At 49.9% G+C, this 27,356-nt stretch overlaps 1 protein-coding gene across 3 annotated transcripts in view; it reads right to left on the bottom strand.

Annotated features, from left to right (window-relative positions):
- Positions 1-27,356, bottom strand: part of ephb3b (eph receptor B3b) — a 45,122-nt gene that overhangs the window by 6,265 nt on the left and 11,501 nt on the right. For 2 of the 3 annotated variants that reach the window (XM_084473150.1, XM_084473152.1), the window contains exons 2-14: positions 24,215-24,279; positions 19,315-19,987; positions 15,494-15,649; positions 14,145-14,480; positions 11,359-11,483; positions 10,539-10,701; positions 9,951-10,059; positions 8,035-8,087; positions 7,241-7,447; positions 5,102-5,349; positions 4,246-4,461; positions 3,355-3,504; positions 1,853-2,052 (exon numbers count right to left, since the gene is read on the bottom strand). In XM_084473150.1, the coding sequence (XP_084329276.1) occupies positions 1,853-2,052; positions 3,355-3,504; positions 4,246-4,461; positions 5,102-5,349; positions 7,241-7,447; positions 8,035-8,087; positions 9,951-10,059; positions 10,539-10,701; positions 11,359-11,483; positions 14,145-14,480; positions 15,494-15,649; positions 19,315-19,987; positions 24,215-24,279 (2,701 nt within the window). The remainder of the gene's footprint in view (positions 1-1,852; positions 2,053-3,354; positions 3,505-4,245; positions 4,462-5,101; positions 5,350-7,240; positions 7,448-8,034; positions 8,088-9,950; positions 10,060-10,538; positions 10,702-11,358; positions 11,484-14,144; positions 14,481-15,493; positions 15,650-19,314; positions 19,988-24,214; positions 24,280-27,356) is intronic. The other variant, XM_084473151.1, reaches the window with a different exon arrangement.

Genomic DNA, 27,356 nt, shown 5'->3' with positions numbered 1-27,356 from the left:
AGGTGGGGGGAGGGGGGAGAAAAAGGGGAGCTAGGCAGGGAGCGAGAGGAGCTAATAAGAGGCATACAGAGGTTCCATTGAGCGGTGTAGACGGAGCGATTTTTAATAAGACCCGTGCTGCAGAGTGCAAGGCCTCAGGCCGTCATTAACCCCAGGAACCCGGCTCCTCTTAATGCGCCATTGTTAGCTAGCCCTGTCTGATGTTAGCTTTAGAACCGTCCACAGGCTCTGCTGGAGACATGGGAACTACAGTCAAGAAAAGTGGGGGAGGAAAGGATAAAGTAAGGAGACCTTCCTATGAAGATAGCCCGGCGAGCTTTGGTGAGGCCGCCACACAGAATCAAACACACGGGCCCGCGCTAGCCTCGGCTAATTCAAAAGAACGAGGGGGGGGAAAAAAAAGGATATTTGCATTCCAGAGTAAAGGAACAGCGCCGTGGCGTAGAATCACATCGTCTCCGTTGCCGCTCAAATCCTTGTCACCGAGTCCGCCCACTACGTTAGTGGTCTCCATTACCAGAATGCTCTGCCATGTTGTTATCTGGGCATGTACACCTAATGAGCACAGCCAGACAAACCGACAGCTCCAGCTAACCTTCATCGCTCATCCTCCAAACCACGACCGGGACAGCGCCCCCCCCCCCCACCACCTCCCCCTCCCCGTCCTCCGTCACACTCACCACCAGCGGGAGGCCACATATCTGCTGGCCCGCTTTAAATCTCGTTAGTGGCTAATTAAAAGGCTGCCTCCGTCTCCACTTTATTTTGTCTTTTTTTTTTTTGGTGCGGTGCCCTAATGGAGCTAATTAACTGGGAGCCTAATCTTCTAAGAAAGGCTCTTCGACGGGGCCAACCGGGGCTCCGCTTCCCTCCAGGGCCCTTCCCTCAGGACACAGCGACCCCGATGCAAGGACTGATAGGTAGGTCAACCCCCTCCCCTCCCTCCCCCGCCCCCCCCCCACCACTCAACCGGGGTCCCGCAACACCCCCTCCCGGTCCCTCTCTCCATCCCAGCCTCCTTCCCTAAACTCTGCCTCTTTCCGTCCTCCAAATCCTAATTCGTTTGGCAGCGGTGCAAAACATACCGAGTGCAGCTTTGTCTTTGTACTGTGCCTGCCAGAATGGAGACTTAACTGCACGGGGTTTATCAAACAATGGGAAAGTCAGATCGGCCTCTCGGCGTAATCAATGCTTGTACAAACGCAACAAAAACTCGCATGGGAAACAGATAAGGTAACAAATTGGTTTAATATGAGTCACCGGGTCTCATGTTCCCTGTATCCGATGGGCTAAGAGACTTTTATTTGTCCAGTTGAAAGCTTTATCGTCGTCCGTGCTTTGGGGGCAGATACGAATGATCTTTAGACGACTTCTAGCCAAAAGAAAACGCTGATTCATTCAATGACCAAGAATACGTCCCATTCACGCACACCTTTCATCTACCGTGAATCAACACCAGTCACACGATGTTCAGTTTATGGGGACTTTAAATAACACCTACAATGTCTTCAAGGTGGTTTATGGAGGACCGTTTTAAAATCAGTTCAATGAAGTCCACCTCCATAAAAACACATAGCGAGCCTGTAACTGCCAAAACGAATACACAAGGCTCCCTTTTTATTACACTTACTACTCAAAAACTTTTTTTTTGTAACCAACTATTTATGATCCACAACGGTATCACCACCGTATTCCGCCTTATAAAAGAATCACTTTCACAAGTAAAGACATTTACAATTTCCGCGGGAAGAGGGGGGGGGGGGCGGTTTATTCCACGAGATGACAGCAGAGGCGACCGTAAAGAAGGTCTAATAAGATTAAGGATGATAAAAAGAAACCCTGTCCAACCTACCCGGAGGACTGCGTGCTGTTGGTGACCACCTTGAGGCTGGCCGCGTTGCGGATGAGCTTGTCCAGCGTGGCCACGATCTGGGTGAACTTGGGCCGCAGGTTCCTCTCCTTCACCCAGCAGTCCAGCATGAGCTGATGCAGCGCAGTGGGACAGTCCATGGGCGGGGGGAGCCGGTAGTCCTGCTCCACCGCGTTGATCACCTGGGGAGAGGAAAGGGGACATCCAGAGGGTTAACCTAGTGGATTCTCATATACATTTACACTTACATTGAGGGCATTTAGCTTTTATGCAAAGCGACTTACAGTAAGTCCATTTGTCAGAAGGAAGAGAAGCAACAATATATATCGCTGTCGGTACAGTAAGGATGTTCATGGAACAAAGTGCCAAGCACTAACAATGCCTAGGTTAACCCCTTCCCTGTACACAACAAAGATAGTTAGGATAAGATGCTACACGATGCTACTATTTTTAAGTGCATCGAGGTACAACATACAATAAGTGCGTACGAGGGGAGTGGTGGTGTGGGGAGGCTATGCAGAGTCAAGGTGAACTCTTGCAGTTGATCATGCAACAGCCAGGTTTACTGATCCTTCATGGATAGCAGGGGTTCCCTAATGTCGGGCACACACTCACCCACCAGGGGAGGGACCCACCCGCCAAATCCTTTGTGCTGTCTTATAAGGAGAACACCCTTCTCCTATGTCACAAATATGTGATGTTTCTCAATGTTTATTGTTTATCAATACAGTATGTCCCTGTTGCAGCCTTCTGCCATAATGACCAAATAAAACAAAAGGCATACATAATCCTTTCTTAAATAAATGTAATAAAGACGTTTATTGTGGCCAGGGCTTGGACAAGCTAAGCCCCTGCCCCGGCCCACTTATGGCTCACGACTCACAGTTTGAAAACCACAGGAAGATACAGGTGAAACCGTACCCTCTCTTTGAACAGTTTACTCAAACAAACCCCAAGAACACTTGCTGGTGGGAACATGAAACCGGCTGGGGCCAGGGGGCATGCTAGTGTGTGTGTGTATTATGTGTGTGTATTTGTGTGTGTCGGGGTGAGTGTGAGTGTGTGGTTGTCTGCAGTGGTGGGCTCTGATGGTCATGGTTGTTGTTGCTGGGGCAGGGTTTGAAGTTAACCACACCAATGCACCAGAGCCTTGTTGTGGGCAAGGGCTTATGTAAGAACCGTTTTACTCATTTGAGAGCCCAGTCAACGACTGATGCTGCCCTTTTTTTGCAGTCTGCACACATCAAGTGGGGGAGTTTTGCTATAAAAAAAAAGCGGCCCCATGGCCCTTAGTTTCATAGTGGCCATCTTGGTTCTTAACACTTTCTAAGTTCCCCCCCCCCCACCGCAATGCATGGCCGCAATGCAACTAAAGTAACTAAAGTAGAGTTCCCCACCAACCAGCAAGCGTTCAGAACCAAAATAGAACCAGGGAGGAACCAAGATGGCGGCGAGGTGCATGCGTTCCCGCACTCCCAACTCACGTCTTGGTTGCTCATGTCCCAGTAGGGCCGCTCGCCGTACGACATGACCTCCCACATGACGATGCCGTAGCTCCACACGTCGCTGGCCGAGGTGAACTTCCTGTAGGCGATGGCCTCGGGCGCAGTCCAGCGGATGGGGATCTTGCCTCCCTGTGGATATGCGAATGAGTAGGTGAGCGTGAAATACTGGGCGCAGGGGAGGAGGGGGGGGGAAGGGATGGAACACACAAAGACACAAACAGTCGCACACATACAAGAGGGAGAGAGCGGGTAAGAACAGAGGGCACTCCGAGGATGTGTCGATGCAACACACAAAGAAAGCGACACATGGTGCACAACACGACAACACACCAGGGACACGTATGCAAACCAAACAACCAGACAAGGAAGGCTAACTGTTTTGCAGGGTTTTTGTTGTAAAACAGTTGACAGTTATCTTTGACACACAGAGCCAAGCATCTCAACGTGTTGAGTTAGGGTTATGTTTTGAAGGATATGTTTAGGGTTTGGTTTAGGGATAGGGTTAGGGAAAGGGCTTAAAACATGGAATACACAAAATAAAACATACACAACTTGTTGGGTTAGGGTTATGTTTTAGGGATATGTTAAGGTTTTGTTTAGGGACAGGGTTAAGGAAAGGGCTTAAAACATTGAAGACACAAAATAAAATATCAACAACTTGGGTTAGGGTTATGTTGAAGGGATATGTTTAGGGTTCTGTTCAGGGGTAGGGCTAAAACACTGAACACACAAAATGAGACCTCAACACCTTGTTGTGTAAGGCTTATGAGTAGAGCTAGCTTCAAGGCTAGGGTTAGGGTTAAAACATTCAATATTTACACATCGCATCCGAACAACAACCTCGACACTTTGTTCTAGCCGTCCACCCACCAGTGAGCTTGTGTAGGTGGGGTCTGTGGGGTCGTCCTCCAGGAAGCGAGAGAGGCCGAAGTCGGACACCTTGCACACCAGGTTGCTGTTGACCAGGATGTTGCGTGCGGCCAGGTCGCGGTGGACGTAGTTCATGTCGGACAGATACTTCATGCCCGCCGCGATGCCACGCAGCATCCCCACCAGCTGGATCACCGTGAACTGCCCGTCGTTGAGCTGGGGGAAGGGAGCGAGATGGAGGAGATGCCGATTAGATCAAGTGAACGAGTTCCAGGGTTTTGTTCTGTTTTATTTGTTTTCTCTTCTACAATGCTATTACTCTGCATCTCTCGTTCTTTGCACTTTTGTGCCAGTGTCAACCTTAAACAAAAATTCAGTCTCCAGTCCTCTTTCCCAACCATCGATCTCTCCCTCTCTCCCTCTCTCCCTCTCTCCCTCGCTCCCTCGCTCCCTTGTTGCCATTTTACTAAGACTCCCTCATAAGGCTGGCCAGACATTGTTTGATGTGCTCCAGACAGTGATACGTCAGAGACCCAGCTCTTTGTAAATGTCAGCGGTTGCGACAGCACCGGGCCTTTCATCAAGGTATTCCTCATCGCCGCCTCTGGGCCAGAGCCATTTCCTGTCTCCAGGGACGACCTGAGATAACTAATAGTGCGATCGGGGACGATAACGCCGCCTGCTCTTTCATTGGTAGGATTGAGATCAGCATGATGCAAGATAATCACTTGACGTTGGATGGGGAATACACATTTGCGATGAAACATGTGTGTGTGTGTGTGTGTGTGTGTGTGTGTGTGTGTGTGTGTGTGTGTGTGTGTGTGTGTGTGTGTGTGTGTGTGTGTGTGCCACTCACCCTAAGGAAGGAGTCCAGGGCGCCGTTCTCCATGAACTCCGTGACGATCATGACGGGTCGGCTCTTGGTGACCACGCCCTCCAAGCGGATGATGTTGGGGTGGTCGAACTGGCCCATGATGGAGGCCTCAGACAGGAAGTCCCGCCTCTGGCGGTCCGTGTAGCCCACCTTGAGCGTCTTGATGGCCACGATGATCTCGCGCCGGCCGGGCAGCTTGAGTCTTCCTCGGCACACTTCACCAAACTCTCCTACCGAGAGAGAGAGCGGTGTGTGGAACAGACAGAGAGAGAGAGAGAGAGAGAGAGAGAGAGAGAGAGAGAGAGAGAGAGAGAGAGAGAGAGGGGAGATGGAGAGAGATAGAGAGGAGGGGAGAGAGGAGTTGATGGAAGAGTGGAGTAGAGTGCAGGTGGAGGAGGAGGAGGGGAGGGGGAGGAGGGGGAGGGATAAGGGGGGAGAAAGGGGAGAGGGTACAGTTAACTGGTTAGCAACAAGGATTCAGGGATGGGTAGCAGGGGGGAGGGGGAGCAGGACAGTGAGACTGTCAAAGGGGGGGGGGTGGGTGTTTTGTCTAGGGTGGTGTTTGCGGTACTGCCTATGGGGTGTGTATGAGTGAGGTGGAGGAGGCATCATGAGACACAGACAGACATTATTACAGGGGAGGCTGGTGACAGGCTAGAGGAGTGATGTTGGAGTAGGAGACGCAGGACGTCAGGTCGACACACACACACAAAACCGGAAAAAGGCAAGGTTGAAAGTAACACACAGAGGACGCGGTTAATGAGTGAGTGGCGCCAGCCAAAGCTGTTGGGAGCGTGAGTTTGGTGGGAGTGCTGGTTTTTTTGTGAGGAGAGGATCGTTATGAGGCGATGGGGAGGGGGGAGGGGGGATGGGGATGGGGAGGAGAGGGAGGGGGGGAGAGGGGGGGGGTGCCCTAGACTTCGTAGGGTCCAGAGTAGCGGGCGCAGGAGGAGGTGCTGGGCGGAGTGAGGAACTTGGTCCTCCTGGGGGTAGTAGTCTCTATGTGTTGGTCATTTACAACCAAGAGAGTGAGTGGCGTGGGCGAGAGAGAGAGCCAATGAGACGACGACAAGGGGAAGGGCAAAGAAGATATGTCGATGATGATGATGACGATGATGATGATGATGATGATGATGATAACAATGAGGAGGAAGGGTCGAGAGATGGGGTGGGGGAGGGGGGGGCGAGGGCGGGGGAGGGGGGAGAGGACAGGGAGGACAGGGGTTGAGGGGGTTTTGTCACTCAAAAGGCGAAGGCTTGGGAAGCGCCGGGTTTCAAGTCGTAGCCTCAGCAGTAGAAGGACTGTCACAGCGGTAGCGGTGGTAATAGCAGTAGCAGTAGTGGTAGTGGTAGTAGTAGTGGTAGTAGCAGTAGCAGTAGTAGCGACTCCATCTCCATCATCACAACATCTTCCAATTTGGGCACTGATACGAAAAATAGCTCAATCTGGATTGGCTCAGTCCTGCAGCTTTTTAGCAAAATATGTTACCATATTATTATATTACCATCAGGTAGACAGAAACATGACATATATATATATATATGCTAGATCAACAGGGGTCTTCATATAGTGAAGGTGACCACATATTTGGTGGAATATATATAAAAATATGTGTCAAGTCAAAAGTCAAATCATATGCATAACAGTGACGTCTTAAACAAGTAAGGCACAAATAAATGTGTGGAATAAAAGAAGAGGCCAATCCTGGACCTTGCAAAAATCATCAATCGAGTCAATTGTCTCATCTTAATCCAATCATAATACTTTTAAATGTTATCCTTTAAATTTATTTTTTAGAAATAACAAAAAATTCACTGCAAATCTCCTGTCCCAGGATTGGACTTGATTTGTTCCCAACACGACAGACATCACCACTGGACAATTACAACTGCTAATCTAAGGGCTTCATTGGGGTAGGGTGAAAACAAAAGGTGGGAATTCTACAACTGTGAATCAGGCTAACATCGACGAGGACAGCAATACACGCTAGCGGTTTTGTGACAACACACTATACTTAGGAGAGGAGGCCCCTAGAGGGCCGATACAGTGGGGGGAGAAAGGGGAAGAGGAGGGTGAAGGAAGGAGGGGAGGAGGGCTGGCAATGAATTGAGTGAAAGTACCGATTGGTGTGAAGTCCTCTAATGGTATGGCCTGGAGGTGACTAGCAGTCTTCCCCCTGTAGCTCAGGAGCTTGGGTGGGTTACCTGCGCCGATGACCTCCTCGATCTTCACGCAGGAAACGTCGATCTCCTTGGCAAACTCCCGCACGGCCTCGTTGGGGTCCTCGTAGGTGAAGGGGTCTATGTAGACCTTCATTCCCGGCGTGACTATTGGGGATTCAGTAACGAGAACAGGGAAGTGAATACGACGCTGATGGGGGCTCAATGTGTGGAGTAAGTAAATGGTAAATGGACTGCATTTATACAGCGCTTTTCTAACCAGTGGCCACGCAAAGCGCTTTACAATATTGCCTAACATTCACCCATTCTACACTCTTTCCCACACCGACGGCGGTGCGAACAATGCAAGGTGACTGCCTGATCGTCGGGAGCAGTTAAGTTTAAGTGTCTTCCTCAGGGACACCTCGACATTCCTCGAGGAGCCGGGGGATCGAACTAGCAACCTTCCGGTTACCAGTCAACCCGCTGTACCTCCTGAGCTGTATACACCGCCAGCGTTGGATATGGATAAGTGTTGGATTTTTAAACCATAGATATAATGAATGTCGAACATTGCATGAATTAGTAATCATCACGATAAGTAGGGTACAACGTTGATCAAGCAAACATCTATGCACGACTTCAGCTGGGGAGGATTTGTAGCTCCTTTGGTCGCCACAGACAAACACTGTTGTGGTGGCTTTTCGTTGGAATTTGTATCATGTGACAGGGATGATCCCCGCAGAGAAACTTACTGTACTGCTGTAGCTTTTCTGTGTACTCCGATTCTGAACCGTTTCTTTGCTTCCTGCGGGTAGAGAGCAAAAGACAGCAGACTTAGTCACGTGTGCCTCCTCGCGCAGCATGATGCCACACTGGAGAGAGGAACAAAAGGAAGAATATAAATATCCATGACAATATCCGCACCCAAGAAGTCTAACCGATTCTGCTTGGTGGGACGCTTCTCCTTTCACTCGGTGGTACAGCGGTGGGGAGGCGGTGATATAGACAGTTAGTGCACACTGAAAGCCTGGCGGAGGATTGAATAGTCCGGGATTGTGACGGCGGTTTACAATCATACGGATGCATTTCCTTTGTCCCGCGAGCAGGACGTTCCAATGATACAGGATACGCAGAGACAAAAGCACACTCAAATGACAAGCACAACTGTCTCACGATCCTCAGACTATCACCGTGATCATTCAATACAAACTACCCCCCCCCCACCCCCATTCATATCGTCTGTTCCTCCTTCGCTGCTTGTCATCCCTTCAGCCTAAACACTGTTCTATATTTATATCTCTCTCTGTTTCTCCCTTCTCTCAGCCACTATCTCTTTGTGCTAGGGGTTGTGTTGGCGTTGTGTGTGTTAGTGTGTGTGCGTGGTGTGTGCGTGTGTGAGAGGCTACAATGGCGTTGACAGTACGAGAGTGAGGGGGTGGGGCTGCTGGAATTACATGTTAATGTTCCTCCATTGTTGTCTAACCAGTAACCGGGGCAATAATACCCAGCAGTAATTAGCATCTCATTTCAAATTCTAATTTGGCGCTGGAATATGGTCGAGGCACCGCGTATTATTTTTTTGCACGATCGAGACTCATTCCTCCTCCTCCTTCCCCTCGGTGACAGAGGAGTGGAGGCACGGCGACGGCGGCTGAGACACTAACACACTGAAGAGAGTCGGGTGGGGACGGGGGGGACGGGGGGGGGCGGGGGCGATTATGGCGGTATGAAAGAAGGCAGCGGCAAGAGGCGAGGGGTGCACAGGGAGATTATGTGCTCTAGCGTGACCGATGCCCGAGCTTGTCAGCCGCGGCCCCTGACCAGCTTGAAGCGAGCGCCCAGGGGGTGCCAGTCCGCCGCGGTTGCCAACATTTCACATTTGTATGCACACACCACATACACACACACACAAACATTTGCACGTACATTTTACACCTAGGGTAGAGACGGCAGCGCACGCCTGACAGACGATGTGTGAGGATAACCGACGGAGGTTTAATCCCTGTCGAAGTCGTGTCAGGCTTTCTCTTTTTAGTTTTTTTTCAAAGGCATAAGCTGACCACGCAAGCTTCTTCTGAGGCAATTGCTCCCTGGGCATGGGGAAGAAGGGGGGGGGGGGGGGGGGCGGGGAGGGGAGGCGGGGGCGGCCAGGGACGCATCTGGGTTGTTTGGTTGCAAGGGCGGCCGAAAGGACGGCTCTGAATGCCGGGCCACGAGGACGCAGCCTATCAGGCTGCCCAGCTGCTCGGCCCTGCTCTGTGTCCAGCGAGCGGACTTGTGCTTTGTCCCGAGCTGTTTAATATTCACAGATTCTGAGGACTAATCTGGCATTTGAAGGGCTCACAGGTGGCACATCAATCCACTGTGACTCTTCTCCGGGGTGGTTTGGAGGACATGCAAACAAAGTTGACATTTTGGAAATGATCACTAGCCCTTTTCCAGCCCGTATAGGAGATATTTCCATTCCCGGGAAATAGTAGTTTGCTGCCTCTGAGCTGTATCATGTTTGTCACAAAATGTATTTCTCCATCGACGTATGTGCACATTTGCACAAATGTATTCACAGCGAAAATGATTCTCTGTGAGCTTTTCGCTGCACTCTGCACTCGATGCCCTGCGGGACCGTCATGACTTCATCAACTCGAGATTCCACTCGTTTCAGTCTTACTTGAGGCAGACGATGGCGACGACCACGACGGCGATGAGGACCACCAGGCTGGCGGTTGCCAGGCCGACGATGAGCGGGAGCTGTTCCTGAATCGACTTCTCAGGTTCGGCTGGCGCGTCAGGAGCAAAGGAGTCAAAGGTTACGCAGAGAAAACCAAGTCACTTACATTCATACGCACTGCCCACGCAACGCCCTGTGGGTGAATCAATTTTTACGAGGCATGGGTTTCTCTACGACTCTCCCTCACAGTGCTGTAGGTCTCTTGGTGAGCCAGTATGCCTCCCACATCTACTACAGAATTATGGACTTAGATAACTTAGATCATGCCCCGGTGTTCGTATATAACGAAGGCCATAGAAGGAGAATCCTTCAAATGAAGAAAAAACAAAAGAGTACAACTTTTACTGTCTTCTGAATTTTACTCCCGTATCCACCACAATTTATTTAGCCATACAATAAAAGTGGATCAGGTGTAGCTGATGGTCATCAAGGCCCTTTTCAGTTCCTGCGTTCCCTACAAGGCTAGTTGGCCTGTTCACTGAGCCAGCAGTGTGCAGCGTACAGTCAGGTGTTTCCATTGGAACCTACGTTGCAGGTTGGTGCTGAAGTCGGTGGGGCTGCTGTAGCGGCCGTACCCCGCTACGGTCCGGGCTCGGACCTGCACCACGTAGGACGTCCTGGGGTTGAGGCCCTCAATGCGGGCGGAGCTTCTCTGGGCCGTCATGGTATGGGCGATGGCCTCGCCCGCATCCTGTCAGGAGAACACAGATCAACACGATCAACACCAAAACAACACTTGGCCTCGCGCACACTTTGTTATTATCGCTGTTGTGGTGCCCAACCCTCGGCCAACACAGACGACTGATCTTGTCACTCAGAGATGGCGGCGGGCTAGCGGAACAATTATGGAGAGACGGGAAAAGAGAGAAAGAAAATACGGAGAGAGGGAGTGAGAGGGAGCGAAATAAAGAAGAAAGAGAGGGAGAGAAGGGGGATTGGAGCCCGGCTGTTAATCCGACAAGGGAGGTACAGAACAACAAATGGTGGATAGACGCTGTCTGTCTGTGGTGGCTCCAACAAGGCTAATCTAGCCTTAGCTCTCTGGGCCTCTGGAAAACATCAAAAACTTTCACATGAATAGCTGGGGGGAAGAAGAGAGAGAGAGAGAGGGGGAAAAACTGAACTATGGTTGGAGTTAAAAGAAGAGAAAATGAAATTCAGAGGGTGGAAAGAATGAGTGAGAGGACGACAAACTAAGTTGGGTCTCGTTAAACGTCGTGTAAAACACGTTAGCGATTCCTTTTGTAGTGTTGCTTCACTCAGAGTCACGGTCACCGGCATTGTTTTGGGGGATTTGCAGGAGCAAATTGGGATCGGGCTCAGGACATTGATTCACACCGTGTCTTACCTTCTCATGGTACTTTATCTCGTAATCCAAAATGATTCCATTTGGCTTCTCCGGAGGCAGCCAGGACAGGCTCATGCTGTTGGCTGTGGCCGCCATCAGGTGCACGGTGGGTACTGCAGAGGGTGCTGTGACAGGGGACAAGAGACAAGGCAGAAGAACCGGTTATATTCTCCACCAAACTATCTTGTTTCTTCTTCTTCCCCGACTCTGCATCCTTGTGGTTGTCCAATAAGACAAAATGCAAAACCGTTGACGGTACATGGCTTTGTTGGGTACTTTATTAGGTATGCAGGGCCACCCTTTAGTTTTAACGCTCAGATTCCGGCTTCCGGAAGCCTTTGGCAGGGTGAAAAGGTTGAGAGACAAAGGAGTCAACACAACTGACAACTGAGCTCGGGATACGCCCAGCTCACATCGCAAACGAACATTGGAGAAACTTGTTTGTTCTTGATTTTTCCGGTAAATCTAGTGTCTTGAAATGTGAACTATTAAAGAGATGCTATAAAATATAACAAAACTCACTTTTAGTTTTCCTTTGAACAGAAAATGTGATATAAACTTGCAAAGATTATGATACATGTCTATAAAAAGGGCAGGTATACTGTGCTACTGTGTCTGTTTGTATTTTAAGATACAGACACACTTGTACACAAACTGCAGTATAATCCTTCAATGTCATGCCACCCACCTAAGCGTTTTGTGCTTTGTTATGCGAGCGACTTTTAGCTTTTTATGTGCTGTCTGCTTCTAATGTCTGATTTTCCTTATTTCGAAGTTCTGGTTTGTTCTATACCTCTGACTCACTCTCCCTTCTATACCTTTTATTGTCTTTCATAACCTCAACAGTCAATTTAAAGGTTGTTAAAGTTGTTGTTGCTATTCCTCTCTTTCCAAAGATAACACATTCTACCCTTCTCCGGTTTCCAGCCCCTACCATTGTCCTCGGCAGATTTTCATTTCATCTTGATGCAGCCTGTAGTCTCCTGCTCTCGCTCTCTCTCTCTCTCTCTCTGCCATTCTCCCCTTCCTCCAGCCCTCCGTCAGTCCATGCCTCCCTCATCTCCTTTCTTAAAAGCTTTTTAATCCCTAGGTCCGGTTCTTTGATCCTTCCCCTTGTATTTCTGTTTTTCCCTGTGCTGCCGTCTTTGTGAACAGACCTCCCTCTCTCTTTCTCCCCATACTTCCCCAAACCCTCCCCTGCAAGACCGAGCCACCCAGGCCCTCCTCCGGTTCCTCTCTCCCCCCCCCCCCAGAAGACAATGCCCCCTGGTCAGATCCCCAGGTCACCCTAGCCTGGGGGATTAGGGGCCCTCTGTGGGAGAGGCCCATGGAGTAACCATGGAGGTGGCCCCCAGGGGCTTATCACCAGCTCCACTATTTATTTTTTGTCTTAAAAGTGGAATGTGAAGACAGGGATGGTCCTGGGTCTACAGGAGGAGATAATCTGATAATGGTTGATGTTCTTCTTTACCCCTGCCTTCCCCCCTTGAGGTCTCCTCCTGCTCTAAGCTGACCCCGAAACCAGGGATGGACAGGGCTCCCTGTCACCCCAGCATCTGATCTCTTGTAAAACAAAGGGGCTCTCACATAGAGCCGTGTGGAACTCCTAGACCCCTGGGCCAAAAACACAAAGCATTCCGGAGGCCTCTTTCAGGGGCAGGAGGACTGAGACGGAAAGCATAAGGAGAGAGGGGGGAACAGACAGAGCGGGGAAAAGAGAGGGAGAAAAAGAGGCCGGGAGAGAACGAGATGGCTGGGTGATGCTGGGTCTGTCTAGACAGAACATTCGAGGTAGAGACTAAACAAATTACTCAACATATTGCCGCCAACCCACAGCTACCTTGGTGAGCAAAAATACAAAACGTATTTTTAGTTTTTTATACTTTTCATTAAATTAGGAGCAGGCCTAATCCCTGTTTTGTACGAAAGGGTACATATCGCAGCAGGCAATTCCCAGCCTGTTTTTGCATTTCATAATGCATATTTTTTTCTCATGCATTTGGTAAAATGTGTTCAGCTTTTATCTCTGCAGGGTGAAATTACATTGGGATGCATTCAGATTGCCGCACGTTGGCCCAGTTACCGCGACTGCTGTGGGTTGAAGGAGTAGTGAGTTGGAGGCAGTGGGCAGCTAACACATGCAGGTTCAACACTCTTAAGGCTAGCTTCCACGCTATTGCTATTCGCAGTAGTCTTGGTAGAGAGAGCTCATTGTGTGGGGGCGTGCATACAAGGCCTCTCTTAAAGCTCATTCAGGACCCCCTGCACCCCCCCACCCCCCCTGCATCCTTTTTCAATCCCTGCTTAAAAAAAGAATCTAAAGAATATGTAACATACTCCTACACACACAACACACAACCACAGCATCGCAGACTGCATTGCATTCGCTTACTACACGTTTTTTTGATAATTTACAGGCAGTTAGGTGTGAAGGCATCTCCCTCCAGGACGCCTAGCAGCTAGGCGATCGTGGCGTGGAATCCTGGAAGCTTATAGGTGACATATTATTACACCAGGTGTGAGTGTGATTAGCCGTTACAAGCCGTTTGTAAAAATCTGCCTCTTCTGACATCACAAGTGGGCGCGTCCACTTGAGGCGTGCTGGATAGATCAGTCTACCAGCCTACCGAGTGGACTGTAACAAACGTTGCTCATCTATCCGTCATACATCTAGGTGGACACACCAACTTGTGATGTCAGAAGAGGCCGATTGTCAAAAACGGCTTTGTGACAGCTATTCACACTCACACCTGGTGGTGGTATAATATGTACGGTTTGGGACGTACCGGCTTGGTTGGTGGTGATGTTGACGGCGGAGAACTGCGCGGCGTAGGGGCTCTTGTTGGACACGCCGTTCACCGCCTGGATCTCAAAGCTGTACTGCGTGTGCGCCTGCAGGTTGCGCACGGCCACGCGGCGCTGCACCAGGCCCAGGTGGCGCGGCGAGATCTCCACGTTGTCGTCGCAGCGCGAGCACATGCCGCGCTCGGGCAGACACTTCTTGCAGATGACGTTGTAGAAGATGTCGTCGCGGCCGCCCGACTCGCGCGGGTCGCTCCACTCCAGCACCAGCGAGGTCTCGTTGACGTTGGAGATGACGCTGCGTGGGGGCGAGGGCACCGCTGTGTGGAGGAGAGGGTGGAGGAAGGTGTGAGATTAGGATGTGGTGTTGAGGACACATGAGGCGTCTGTGGTGGATGGGGAAAATACATTTCGGAGCAGTGGCTGGCATCACTGCACCAAACTTTCGAATGTCTACATTCCCTGGATATTTAACTGAATGTGTGACCCATTTATTAATCCAGATAGCAAGATGTGATCCTTGATTTGATATTAGTCTATTTTTCAACAACGATCGAGAACTAGAACATTTTATTTCTAGAATAGCGAGAGAGAAAGACATTGTCCTGGAAGTTGTTTAGAGAGACGAGAGAGGACGAAGTTCAAATGATGAATATGTATGGTGTGTAAAGGTTAAGCATGTGGTTGTGGAAGCTGTTTGGGTTTGTGTGGCAGGCTGCTTAAACCGTGGAACTAACTAGGGCAAGTAGAAGTATTGCCTAAGAACCGCCACTTTTTATCCAATTACTACAGCCTTATCTGTGAGCACACTGTGGGAGAATCAAACCAGCCGCCTGAATACAACAGAGCTTTCTTTCTCTTTACCCGTAAACGGATTAGTTCCTGCATTACTTTAGTCTAAACTGTGGCACCTCCTTTCAGATAAAAATCCCAGACTCTGCCTTGGGTAGGACATGTTGGGAGACACTGATGATAACATCTGGATGACAACAGGCAAGACGAGAAAGACAATTGATTGCCGTTCAGGCGAAAAGATGGGAATGGCACTCTGCAATAGTTCAGAAGCAAACTGAAAGTTGCCAATTTTCTGCTAAGTTCACAAAATGTTTGCCAGTGGCTACGATGCAGATGTTTTGTGGAAAAGCGGATAAGTCCCTTTGGATAAAAGCGTCTGCTAAATGCTCTAAATGTAATGTTAATGTAACACACTACCTCCATTAAAGAAAATAACACATATTTCTGGAAACCTGTATTCCTCGTCATGTCAGGGACCTGTTAGCCGTTAGCCTTTAGCCGTTAGCCTTTAGCCGTTAGCCTTTAGCCATTGACTTACTTGTGCAGGGGGAATCAGGGGAGTCGGTGTCTGAGCGGTAGAAGCCGTTTCTGCAGGAGCAGATGCTGGCGGCGCCGGAGCTGGCACGGCTGTTGGCCGGGCAGGGGAAGCAGGAGCCCTCACCCTGCTTAGACTTAAAGGTACCGGGGCTGCAGGCTGTTGGGATAAAGAGATGTGGAGACGAGGAGGATCATTCGTTTGGTTGGATTGTTTAGGGGTCGAAAAAAAATACAAATTCTGTATGGTTCATTAACTAAATAAACATTCATAAACAAAATGTTGCATGTATATTTGTGTTATATTTGCCTTGAATTCAACTTAGTTCCGTGCAATGCAACACAGTGTGTACTGCTATGCTAAGCAGCATAGCTCGAGATGTGAGCCTCTGCCCTTGGGTTAGTTTGACCGTGGAGGTCATACCTCATCATCCATTTTGCATTTTATGGAAATCACCAACTACCTGGCTTTTAACCTGACTGATCCCCATCAAAGGGTCAGCACGGAAAATCTCAAAACAATAGTGGCCTCTGTTCCTGCCATGCCACCACTCATAGGAGCCGTTTGAGAGTTTATAACTCAGTTAATAAGTTACAGAGTGTCTGTGGCACTGGGAAGCGAGGCGCTTTGAAAGGCTCAATATCTTTGATAAACTGTGTCATTAAAAGATGATTGAGGCTGCCACGGCGGAGCTTTGTAAAAGGGCGGGAGCAGGTCAGGGAGGGAGAGAGAGAGAGAGACGGCGGGTTTACAGGTCCACTTTGCACGAGCACTCGTCAATGTCAAGGACACTGTTTTTTTCCCGCCAAAAACACAACACTGTGCTGGGCTGGATTGGTTAACCTTTGTTTTTTTTCAAAGTCACCAGTTGCAGTTCCCATGCCATGTTTCCTGTCACCTCCTCTTTACCTTAAATTAAATATTAGCATAGAGATACATCCGTCCGCTGTTTACATTAGCTCAGAGTGTGTTTGCCCGTTCCTCCATTAATCAGTGTAATCTGCGACCGTAGGCTGTGTGTAATCTATACCTGCAGTGAACAGGAAGTCCTGCCTGATAAAACGGCCCAGGTGACCACTGCTTTAAAAAAGGTGTGCCCGGCAACATTATAGGAAACATCGTGAGCACTTCACAGAATTCACGCACAGCGAGCCTTTCAGTAAAAACATGGTGAGGTGTGAGTCTTCTTTTTCTCTAGTCAAAACACGGTCGACCAACGAGGAGCTGCTTAGGGGAGCTCTTTTCGAGGAAAAAAGGTATAAATTAAGCCTCTTTTACTGTGAAGGTTTAAAAGTGCTGATCAATCCACTTCATGAGAGGTAAAAGGGGGTCACCCCTTACCACCCCCCCCCCCCCCCCCCCCTTATCCTTTCAACCTCCCCTGTTTAAGGAGCTGCGTGGATGATGGAGGGAGCTGGAGGAAGAGGTGGTGGTGGTGGTGGTGTGTGTGTGTGTGCACGGGGAGTTGGGGGGGTGCATAGAAAATGCTAATTCTGCAGGTTCTTTTTTTGCAGCCTTCTCTGTCTCCCTCCTTCCTTCCCTCCCTCCCTCCCTCCTCCTCCCCCCACCACTCCCTGTCTCTTACCCTCTCATGCAGAGCGTGGAGCTTAAGGAACTGATTAGAATGTGTGCTGAAATTGGAAATTGTGGCGCAGGAAGGGAGGGGAGAAGAAGAAGAGGAGGAATGGAGGGTCTGAAAAATAAGTGAAGTGAAATCAGAAGAGGGGGGAGGAGGAGGAAAAAAAGGAAAGGTTTGGTTTTGATTAATATTTATGCAGCCGCCCCTACTGTAACTCTGCCATAGTATTAATGAGAGCAACGTCCTTCGCATCAGAGAAGGAAGAGAGAGAGAGAGAGAGAGAGAGAGAGAGAGAGAGAGAGAGAGAGAGAGAGAGAGAGAGAGAGAGGAGAACAGAAACAAAACAGAGGAAAGGATGACCAAAATTTGATTAAAAAAGTGAGGGGATATGGGAGGAACAAGCAGAGGTGAGGTGGAACGGGAGATTGGGGTAGGTTAAATGACAATGGATGAAAGGGATAGAGATGAGGTCGGAGACAGGAGAGTTGTGGAGACAAGAGAGGAGAGAGGAGTCGACACCAGAGAGAGGAGGGTGGATGCACAGGAGAGGAGAGGAGTTGAGACGAGAGAGGAAAGAGCAAATGGACAGGAGAGGAGAAGGGAGGAGAGGAGAAGGAGAGAATAGAGGAGCAAGGAGGAGGAGAAGAGAGGACAGGAGAGGAGAAGGCAGGAGGGGAGAGGAGAGTAGTGAGGAGCAGAGATTTATCCTTAGTGGTTTCCGGTAGGGCTTGATTAGGGAGCGTTTTATCAGGGCCAGTCGCCAGGGCTTCAACCTTGAGCTGCCAGCAACAAACAAATGAGTTTTTAACCACACACACACACACACACACACACACACACACACACACACACACACACACACACACACACACACATACACACACACACACACACACACACACACACACACACACACACACACACCTCACACTAAATTCACTCGACTCCCTCTCTCTCTTTTCCTAACACTTGGCCACACCTCTTCTGGTGGGCATCTATTTAACACATACAGTCCGTAATTCCAAGGCAGCACTCGTCCCGGTGATGTGCGCTCCAGAATAATTACTCCCAGAGGCTCTGTCTGTCTTTTATCTTCTACCTTCTTGGATTAAAGGGAAAGAGGGACCCTGCCACATGGTGTATACTGGAAGGGGTTATAGGGAGGTGCTGACATTCAAGCTTGTGCAGCAACCCACACACACACACACACACACACACACACACACACGTACACACAGGCATCGGCACATTCCAATCAACCCTGCTGGATCAATAACCTTGACAGTCCCTGTCTCTCGTTTGACCAACTCTCAGTTTGACCTCCAACCCCAAGACCTAATCCTCCTCCCTTTTGCTTCCCCCTTCAATCTCAATCTTCGCCTCCCACCCTCCCTCTTCTCCATCTCGTCCATCCCTCGCCTTTGGCTAACCCTCCACCTCCACCCCTACTGTCACCTCCACTCCATTCCAGTTGACACCCCCTGCTGTTTTAATTCACCTTGGTCTCAACCTCTGTGAACCCATCCTGTTCTCCATCAGGCGCCTGACACTATCTTGGGTGCCTCCGTGTGCTCTCATAAACTGACAGCCCCCCCCCCCCCCCCCCCCCCGATCCCCACCTCTACCCCCACACCCTCCCCCACTGCATTTCCATTTGTTTATCAAGAGGCTGCCTCTGCTTCAGCTTCGGGTCAGGAATATGAACAGTGGTGCTCCCAGCAGTGGCTGTTATTTCTGCCCCAGCCTGCCGCCCTGGGATTAAATTGCCAAAAACGAAACAAGGCTACAAACCCTGATGTGTAATATTATGAGTGACATGGCAGCGCAGTAACTACAGAGAGTGAGAAGATTGCAATTTAAAAAAAGGCAACTGGTTCAATCCCCACGCATGCGAGTGAGGTCTGCCAATCAGCAAATGGCCACCATGTGTTCCCCCGTGGCGGGGCATTGACATGGAGGTCATTGTGCAGAAAGCATAATTTGAATTCTTGCCTGGTAAAATTAGAGTTTTACCCCGTGCCTCTCCAAGGTGGTCAGCTACAAAACAGGGGAGGCTGGAGCTCGTAAAGATTTACAGGCATGCTGGGAGATTACTTCAACCGGTTTACTCTGCTGGGCTGAGTGATGGTCTCTCGTGTCAGGACTGAGTCAGAGACACGCGGCAACGATGCAGCTAAGACCGTGGATTGCCATGGATTGACCTGGATGGCCAAAATACATCCAAAGACCTGTCAAAACCACATACCTTGACATTGTGTCTCCTTGATGGCCGCTTCAAACCCAGAGGAGCATGTGCAGGAGCCCACGGGCACCATCCACTCGCCGTCCCCGTTGCAGTACAGCTTCAGGGGCACCGAGACCTCCAGGGCGTTGGGCACGCAGGTGCCCGGCGCGATGACCAGGGATGTCGCCTCCGCGCCCGTGGCCGTCTCGGGGAACACAGCAAAGTTGGCGATGGTGGTGGAGCACTTCTTGTAGAAGACCCTGACGGAGATGAGTGACATGCAGGCTCCCAGGTCCTGGAAGGCCAGGTAGAACCCGGCCTTGGAGAGAGGGCCGAAGCTGCGCACTTTGGTGTTGACTCGTCCCGACTCCAGCATGGAGAAGCTCTCGTCCGGGGCGATGGTGTCCACCTTGACGTAGGGGTTCTCCATCCAGAAGGGGCTGGTGGCGGTGGCAGAGTCGGAGTCGGACTCGTAGTAGAAGAGGTTGAAGGTCTCCTTGCAGGAGCCGGGGATGTTGGGAATGCTGTTGCAGTCGCGCACGGTGAACTTCATCTCCACGTAGACGCGCAGCACGTCCTTGCGCGGGATGAAGTCGGAGCGGAGCCAGTTGTTCTGGTTGAGCTCGCGCACATTGCACACCTGGTACGTCCGGATGGGGTTCATGGCGTCGTCGTAGCCGCTCACCTCTTCCCACTGTGGAGATGAGGAGATTGCTCGGGTTAGGATGTTGTCATGAAGAGAAATACATGGCAGACAGATGAGATCACACAGGAACACATACAAACAGACACACAGATGTGATCTTTATCATGTAAATCCCCGTGAATACACAGGGTCTGCCAAATGAGCCGCATGTAACGTCTATGCAAAATGAGGAAATGACCTAATAACGCACATTTTCAAACCTAGCCAAGTAAAAGGGGGATTTTAATCCTGTGCTTTATTTATATTTTACTTTGTGACAGTTTGGTGTTCAAGGACTTTAGAAAGCTCTTGGGTACTCGCCCCCCATGTTTTTTTAGGTTTTTTTTCAATCATCTGTTTCATCTTCGGTTACTGCATAGACGAGTGGGGTGCCATGACAGAAAATTCATCACAATTACAGCAGTGTCAGCCACGCTTTCCTCCGCAACAGTCACCGTCGCATGTTTACCTCCTAACTGTCGGTAAGAAGCGGCAAAATTGCCTCGCAACCAATTAGGCTTCAATTACGGCGCATAGCGTGGTCCTCTAACACAGTGGGGATACGGCTGGCGGTTAACCTTCATGCCTTCCATTTCTACACTCTTTCACATCTTATGGTGGCAATGCGGTACCCGGGGGACGAATTACCAAGGATAAAATGGGATTTAATTTTCTAAACTTTGATTACCAGCTTCATTAGATGAGCGAAGGCTAAATAGGCACTGAGAGCTTTGCAGTTAGACTCCATAATGAAATGTGTTTTTCAATCTGCAATGAGGACATTACCATTAAACCGTTCCCTCAAATAGGCATTATTGTGCTGCATGTGTCGTGCAGGCATTTAATACGTGCACATTCCTTCCCTGTATAACCTATACTTATATCCTCACAGATTCATTCTAAGAGGAATGCACAATACGTGTGCACACTGGCTGGTAATTGAGCTTTATAATTTGTGTAGCCAAGTCACAGGACGGCCTCTTAAACTTTCCCAAGATTCATTCTGACAAGGTGAGCGCACGCAAACTGGAGAAAAACAATGAAAATACTTATTTTCAGCTATTCATGGACCTAACAGTGAAGCATAAGGTCGTTTTCTCAAGGATACTTGAAACAACAGGTATGAAACAGGGAATCGAGTGAGAGGAGCTAACCGCTAAATAGTTTCTCCTACGTCGTCTTCGTTATTTCCTGCGTGTCGTAATGAATACGGTGGATATGGATGTGGAAAAGACACAGCCATTTGTTTAACCCTCAGGGGACGTCCGGAGATAGAGAATGAGAGAAAGACGTATAGATAGCGAGACCAGAGGGAGAGAGAGGTTAAGCTCGACTTTGGCATTTAAGCGATGGACCGGCCGGAGGGAGAAGGGCTCAGTGGGAAGCGACACTAGGGAATCGATAATCACCATCACAGGTCAATAGAATGGCTAAAAGCATGAAGTGTCAATGGGCATTTAGTTTGCTATAATAAATCACCCACCGTGGGGGTGCGCCCGATAGTCTGAGCTTGCCGGTGCTAAATGTGTGCATCTGTTTACTTTCCAAAACACGCCTGCTGTTTTGTGCTATTAATTTGATGGTGTGTTTGCCTGTGTGTATGTGTTTGTCTTTGTGTGTGTATGTGTGTGTGTGCGTGTGTGTGTGTGTGTGTGTGAGAGAGAGATTTGTTTCTATGTGTGTCTGAGACTTTCAAACGTCCTGGGGAGAGTGCACAACAGCAGTCGGACACACAGGGTGAGGCTTCACTTAAACAAGCCCCGGATTAATAAGTAGGCCCTTTGGAAGAGGCTCAGGTTCAGCATCGATCTACTCCGACCAGATGAGTTGCTACGTGAGAATCAAAAAAAGCTACTACACTTCCATCTTCGTCCTTTTTTAACAGAGGACCCTGATTAGTCTGTGAGTTTAAAAAAAAACATAGAAAAGTTGAGAATTAGGCTAAGAGCTGTTTAAGCTCTGAATCACAAACTCCTCCCCCCCATCGCTAACTCCTCCCCCTCAAATTTCCCCCGGTGATAAACCCAAGCAAAAACGTCTGACGGACGATCCGAAACATTTCAAGACATTGTTGACTTACGTACGATTTTACAAACCAGATGTTTTCGAGAAAGCGAGCGAGGGGAAGCGAGCTGTGTGTGGGGGAGCTTGTTTAAGCCTGCTATCAGAATGCATGATACAGCCCTATAAGTCTGATGTTATGTTACCCCCTGGTTATTACCTCCTTGTATGGGCTGCTGGCTGTGATAGGTTACCTAGCTATCTCTGCTCTTATCAATGCGCTCCCTCTGGGCCTCATTATGGGTCTGAGTTAAGGCACTAAGCCTAAGGCTGGGAAGTGGAATCTCCCCTTAAGGGGTCTGTCTGTTTTGATCAATGTACACAGCACAGTCGTACATGCGCATGCACACGCACACGCACACGTACACACACACACACACACACACACACACACACACACACACACACTGCGAAAGACATACACAAACACTGATCATTTTTAATTTAAACACAGGAATGCTGAATCAACTGCAGAAAAATGGATTAATGAAACATGGTTATACAGAGGTATACCCAGACACATACACAAAAACAAACAGAGTTGTGTGTGTGTGTGTGTGTGTGTGTGTGGCGTCTGTCTCCCTGCCCCCCCCCTCTCTCCGTCTTTGACTTTCTCCGGAAAATACCTTTCCTCCCTTTAGCTGTCTCCCATCTCCTGCATTTATATTTTAAAATCGGAAAAGAATGTGCCACTGAGGCATCCGACACCTAATGGTATGTGAAACACAAACATTGTAAAAAAAAAAAAAAAAAAGGCTTCCTGTCCATCAAACTGAAGGCATCTCTGCAATGGGGGAGGATGGTGGGGGCGGGGCATAATCTTCTTCCCTCTGAGTCCAACAGATAACCACCACAACTGTGGTGCCTTCTGCTGTGACACGAGACCCCACAAAGAAAGGATGAGGCTAATCTTCCCATGGAATAAAGGAAGAGAGAGAGAGAGAGAGGGAGAGGGAGCACCACCCCTCGAGTGACGGCTGAAATCTGGAGCCTCTCCACTGTATGTCGACACCCTGAAAGGGAGCATCTGCCGTGTGTTTGGGGGGTTTTGCACCCCCCAACCCCTCCCCCAAAAGAGAAAGGGCCCGTCCGTGGGTCTGTGGTCGCAAGGCTTCCGAACTAGGAGGGCCGTTTTGCTCTTGAGTGTTTGACCTTTCTCGTAGGAGCAGAAAGGTGGAGAGGAAGGCCTAGAGAGGAAGGAGGGGGTTTGAAGAGGGATGCCGGGCTGAGGAGGAGACGACTGCCGTGTGATCGGGCGTCATTAGTAGGTTCCGTCGCTAATGAACCTCTAGATGGGAGGAAGGGGCTGAAGAAGCCGGGGTACTGATGAGTAGGGGGGTGGGGGCTGGGACAGGACGGGGTGACTCGGAACAGCTGGGGTGGCACCGTCGCTCGTGAAGATGGGTTTTGAATGACATAAATAAACTGACCCCCCCCCACACCCCACCCACCCCTTCTCCAAAAGATGAGGCGCAACCTCTGTCGATTCTAAAGGGGGGCCCCGGTCACAAAGGGCCACAGGGAGGGGCCCGCCACAGTGGAACTTTGAAGTGTAGTGAAGGGGAGGTCAATGCTTCTTCCTGCCTCTGTGTTCCTTCCAGGGACCACATGGGAGAGCCAGGAGCCCGCGCTGTCAAGGCCACTTTGTGTCCGGGAAGATTTGGACGGCCGGGGCCCCCACCTCCCGGTCCCCGTTGGCGCCTTCTGGGGGGGGTCGACCCCCGAGGACATATTTCACAGTGTTTTACAGGGCGATGACGAACAGCGACAACAAAAAAAACCCGGGTCGTTTTACCTACACATTTTCAGAGTGCAACGAGGCAGGAAGAGAACGGGGACATCTGTGGGGAGGGCGGAGCCGCGGCTGGAAATCTGATTGCTGTGTTTTGATTCGGCACGCTGAACGCCGCGTTCTTCTTGGCACACTCGTGCATGAGCTCAGTCTGTGAGTTGCGACGGCTAATGGTTTCCACAGAGCTCAACGACGGCAAATTCACCTTCACACGCACAGCGCACGCCTCCTTCCTTTGTGCTGTCCCATGTCTGTTTGGCTATCATGTTACCCGCTCTTATCTTTTCTGTTGGGATAACACTAAGCTGCCGTGCTTAGCAGACACACACACACACACACACACGATCACACACACAAAAACACAGAACACACAGTGTACTCACCCCGGTCTCAGGGTGTGATGTCCAGGCTAATTCCGTCGTGGCCCACTTGGTGTCCATCAGAGTCTCTGTGAAGGGAAGCAGACCATAAAACAAAAGGTGAGACAGGGAGGAAACAAGCCACAGATAACGCAGATAACGCACTTTCAATTTTTAGTTTTCAAAGTTTTACAACGCCGTCATAAACCAACTGGCAGAACGTATCGCCCGGGAAAGAAGGGAGACTGTGGCGATTCAAATGGCCGCGCGGTGTTAATGACGCCCTTAACGAACGCATTGCGCTTTAAAAACAAAAACATGTAAATAAACGTTGGTTTCATTAGACGAGCGGACGGACAGACAGGCGACAGATTGATAGATCTCAGCGGGGGATTGGAAAGGTATCGTTGTATGTGTTGTTTTAGTGTTTTATAATCCTAATTAGTTTTAATTAGACGCTTGCTTTTTCTTTACAGGAAGAGGAAACAACAGCAGACTCATGCAGCGGGTTTTCCGCTTCCCACAGGGGGAGACCGCACACACACACACACACACACACACACACACACACACACACCCTAAGAACAGACACTCACAACCCCCCTCCCCCCCAACACACACACACACACACACACACACACACACACCCTAAGAACACACACTACAATAAACCCACACCTACACACACACTTGAACACAAACATCTACACACACTAGGACACACACACACACACACACACACACACACACACACACACAGAGTAACAGGTTGTAAACCTCGGAAGATATACGGGCCAACAGAAGGCTGGGGAGGGTCATAAACTGAGGCAAGACAAAGGTAGGGCTCTTGACCGGAACAAAGGTCAGCGCGCCGCATATTACCGCGCTGTTTGGTCTGCCTTTCACATTGTACAGACATACAAGGTCACTTGTGTAAACACTCTCATACACACACACAGACACACACACACACACACTTCACTTTCCTTCTATCGTATCCCCTTTCAACCATGTATGCACAGAGAGACACTAACGCACAAACAACGAGTGCACAATACACCATACAGGCAACAGTCTCTCTCTCTGTCCCTCTCTCTCTCTCCCCCTCTCTCTCTCTCTCCCTCTCTTTGTCTAGCTCTCTCTCCCTTTGTCTTTGTACCGCGGCGGGCGGGCTGGCGGGCGAGCGTCGGTGAGATGAGAGAAGACGCGGGAGAGAGAGACTATAAACGTTGGTTTTTACTGCCAGGCGCTCAGGGGCGCGGTGCGCGGCGCCAGTTATTATGCCGAGCGCCTCTCTGTCCTACAAGGTGGTAAAAGATGATGAAATGCCGTCGGAGCTGACGAACCAAAAAACACAACAACAACAACCGCAGCAGCAGCAGCAGCAGCAGCAGCAGCAACCAGGCGATTACACCGCTGCGGCTGGATGGGATTATTTCTTCCTCCTCACCTGCTCACAGCCTCAGTGTTTTGTCTGCGTTGTGTACTTCTTCCTGAGCGAGTTTCTATTTCTGTGTTTGTTTGTGTGTGTATAGGTGTGTGTCTTTGTGTATGTGTGTGTGTGTGTGTGTGTGTGTGTGTGTGTGTGACTGTGATTTCACACGCACAGCTGTTTGTGACGGTACAAATCCGTGCGGCCGTGCGGCTGTTAGGCATGTCAAGGTTCACTCGCCCCACTCCGTTTATGAATTACTAGCGGCCGTCACGGTCTCTTCCTTTTGTCCTCAGCCGGGGCTCTGGACGTTGTGCGCTGTCGCAGGAGCACTAAATAAATCCCTTTGTCTGGCGGCAGAGAGATGACGGTTGGTTCGGTAAATAATTCCTTTACCAAGACGGTCAGGGAGTTTTCTCTCGTCTGACTTTGGGTCATCCATCAAACATCTCAGATCATGGGATAACAACTGACTTTTCTTCAAAGAAAACCTAACTATTTCTGGGTGTTCGTGTTCGCCTTAGGTGAATTCCTCTCCCTCGTTATCTTTCTGTTCCTCTCTATCACTTTCTATCTCTGTCTCTCTCTCTCTCTCTCTCAGTCTTTCTCAGATTCTCTCTCTCCCTCTCTCCATCTCCCTGCCCCCCCCCCCCCCTCCCCCTTTACAATAGTAACAGCATCCTCTGATAAAAACAACCTTGGATGCCTCCAGTGTTTTCCCGGTGACACACATCTGTCTCTCCCAGGCGTCGGCAACACCTCTGGCCTGCAGTTATCCGCCTGGTGTGCGCGGTGGGGCCTGTGACTTCTTGTCCGCGAGCCTTGCGTGTTGGTGTTCTTTAGCGGAGGGATTTTCCCCTGACTCATGCCCCATGACAGAGTATGATTTGGCGAGGGGGAGAGAGGGGTGTGCAGGGTTGGGGAGCCAGGGCGGGTGATGGCACTAAGTAGGGAGGTAGAGAGGTAGGGGAAGGGATGTAGGGAGAATAGGGAGGGAGGTAGACAGCTAGAAGGGCAGGTGGGGCAGTAGGGAGGAAGGTGGAGAGGGAGGGAGGGAGGGAGGGAGGTAGGTAGGGAGGGATGTGGGGAAATGGGGAGGTAGGCAAATGATACACCTTGGCCGTCCCTAGCTTGTTATTATTGTTATGACCTCGTCACGCCACACCGGGATTGGCTGTGGATTGGATGCTGCTGACCTCACTGAAAACGACTACGTCTGTTGAAACCCAATGACACAGCGAAGAGAGAACGATGGATTAGGACAGAGACAGAGAGAGAGAGAGAGAGAGAGAGAGAGAGAGAGAGAGAGAGAGAGAGAGAGAGAGAGAGGGAGAAAGAGCGAGAGGGAACCAAATGGTTGGGGTATAGGAAAATGACATGCAAAGTACTATATAGTCACACAAACGCACCTGCAGACTGACTCAGTGATTTGTATTTTTGCACACTTCAGTTTTGTTCTGACCTACAGTGTCTGTGTGTGTGTGTGTGTGTCTGTGTGTTTTTGTATTTTCATGTGCTTGTGCTTGTGTGTGCTCAGTGTAAAGCCATGCATTGTGCCCACAATAGAGGGTCAATCCAGAGTCAATGGGCCGCAGAGAAAACGCTGGATGACCCCCTCCTAACTGGACCACTCCCCGCTCTCTCTCTCTGTCTCTCTCTCCCTCTCTCCCCCTCTCTCTCTCTGTCTCTCTCTCTCTCTCTCTCGCTCTCCCCCCTGCTGTCTGTGCGTATCCC

This window comes from Micromesistius poutassou (assembly GCF_964030765.1).
Source record: "Micromesistius poutassou genome assembly, chromosome: 9".
Taxonomy (NCBI): domain Eukaryota; kingdom Metazoa; phylum Chordata; class Actinopteri; order Gadiformes; family Gadidae; genus Micromesistius; species Micromesistius poutassou.
Note: the sequence above shows the minus strand (reverse complement) of the source record. Positions and strands in the feature narration are given on the sequence as shown.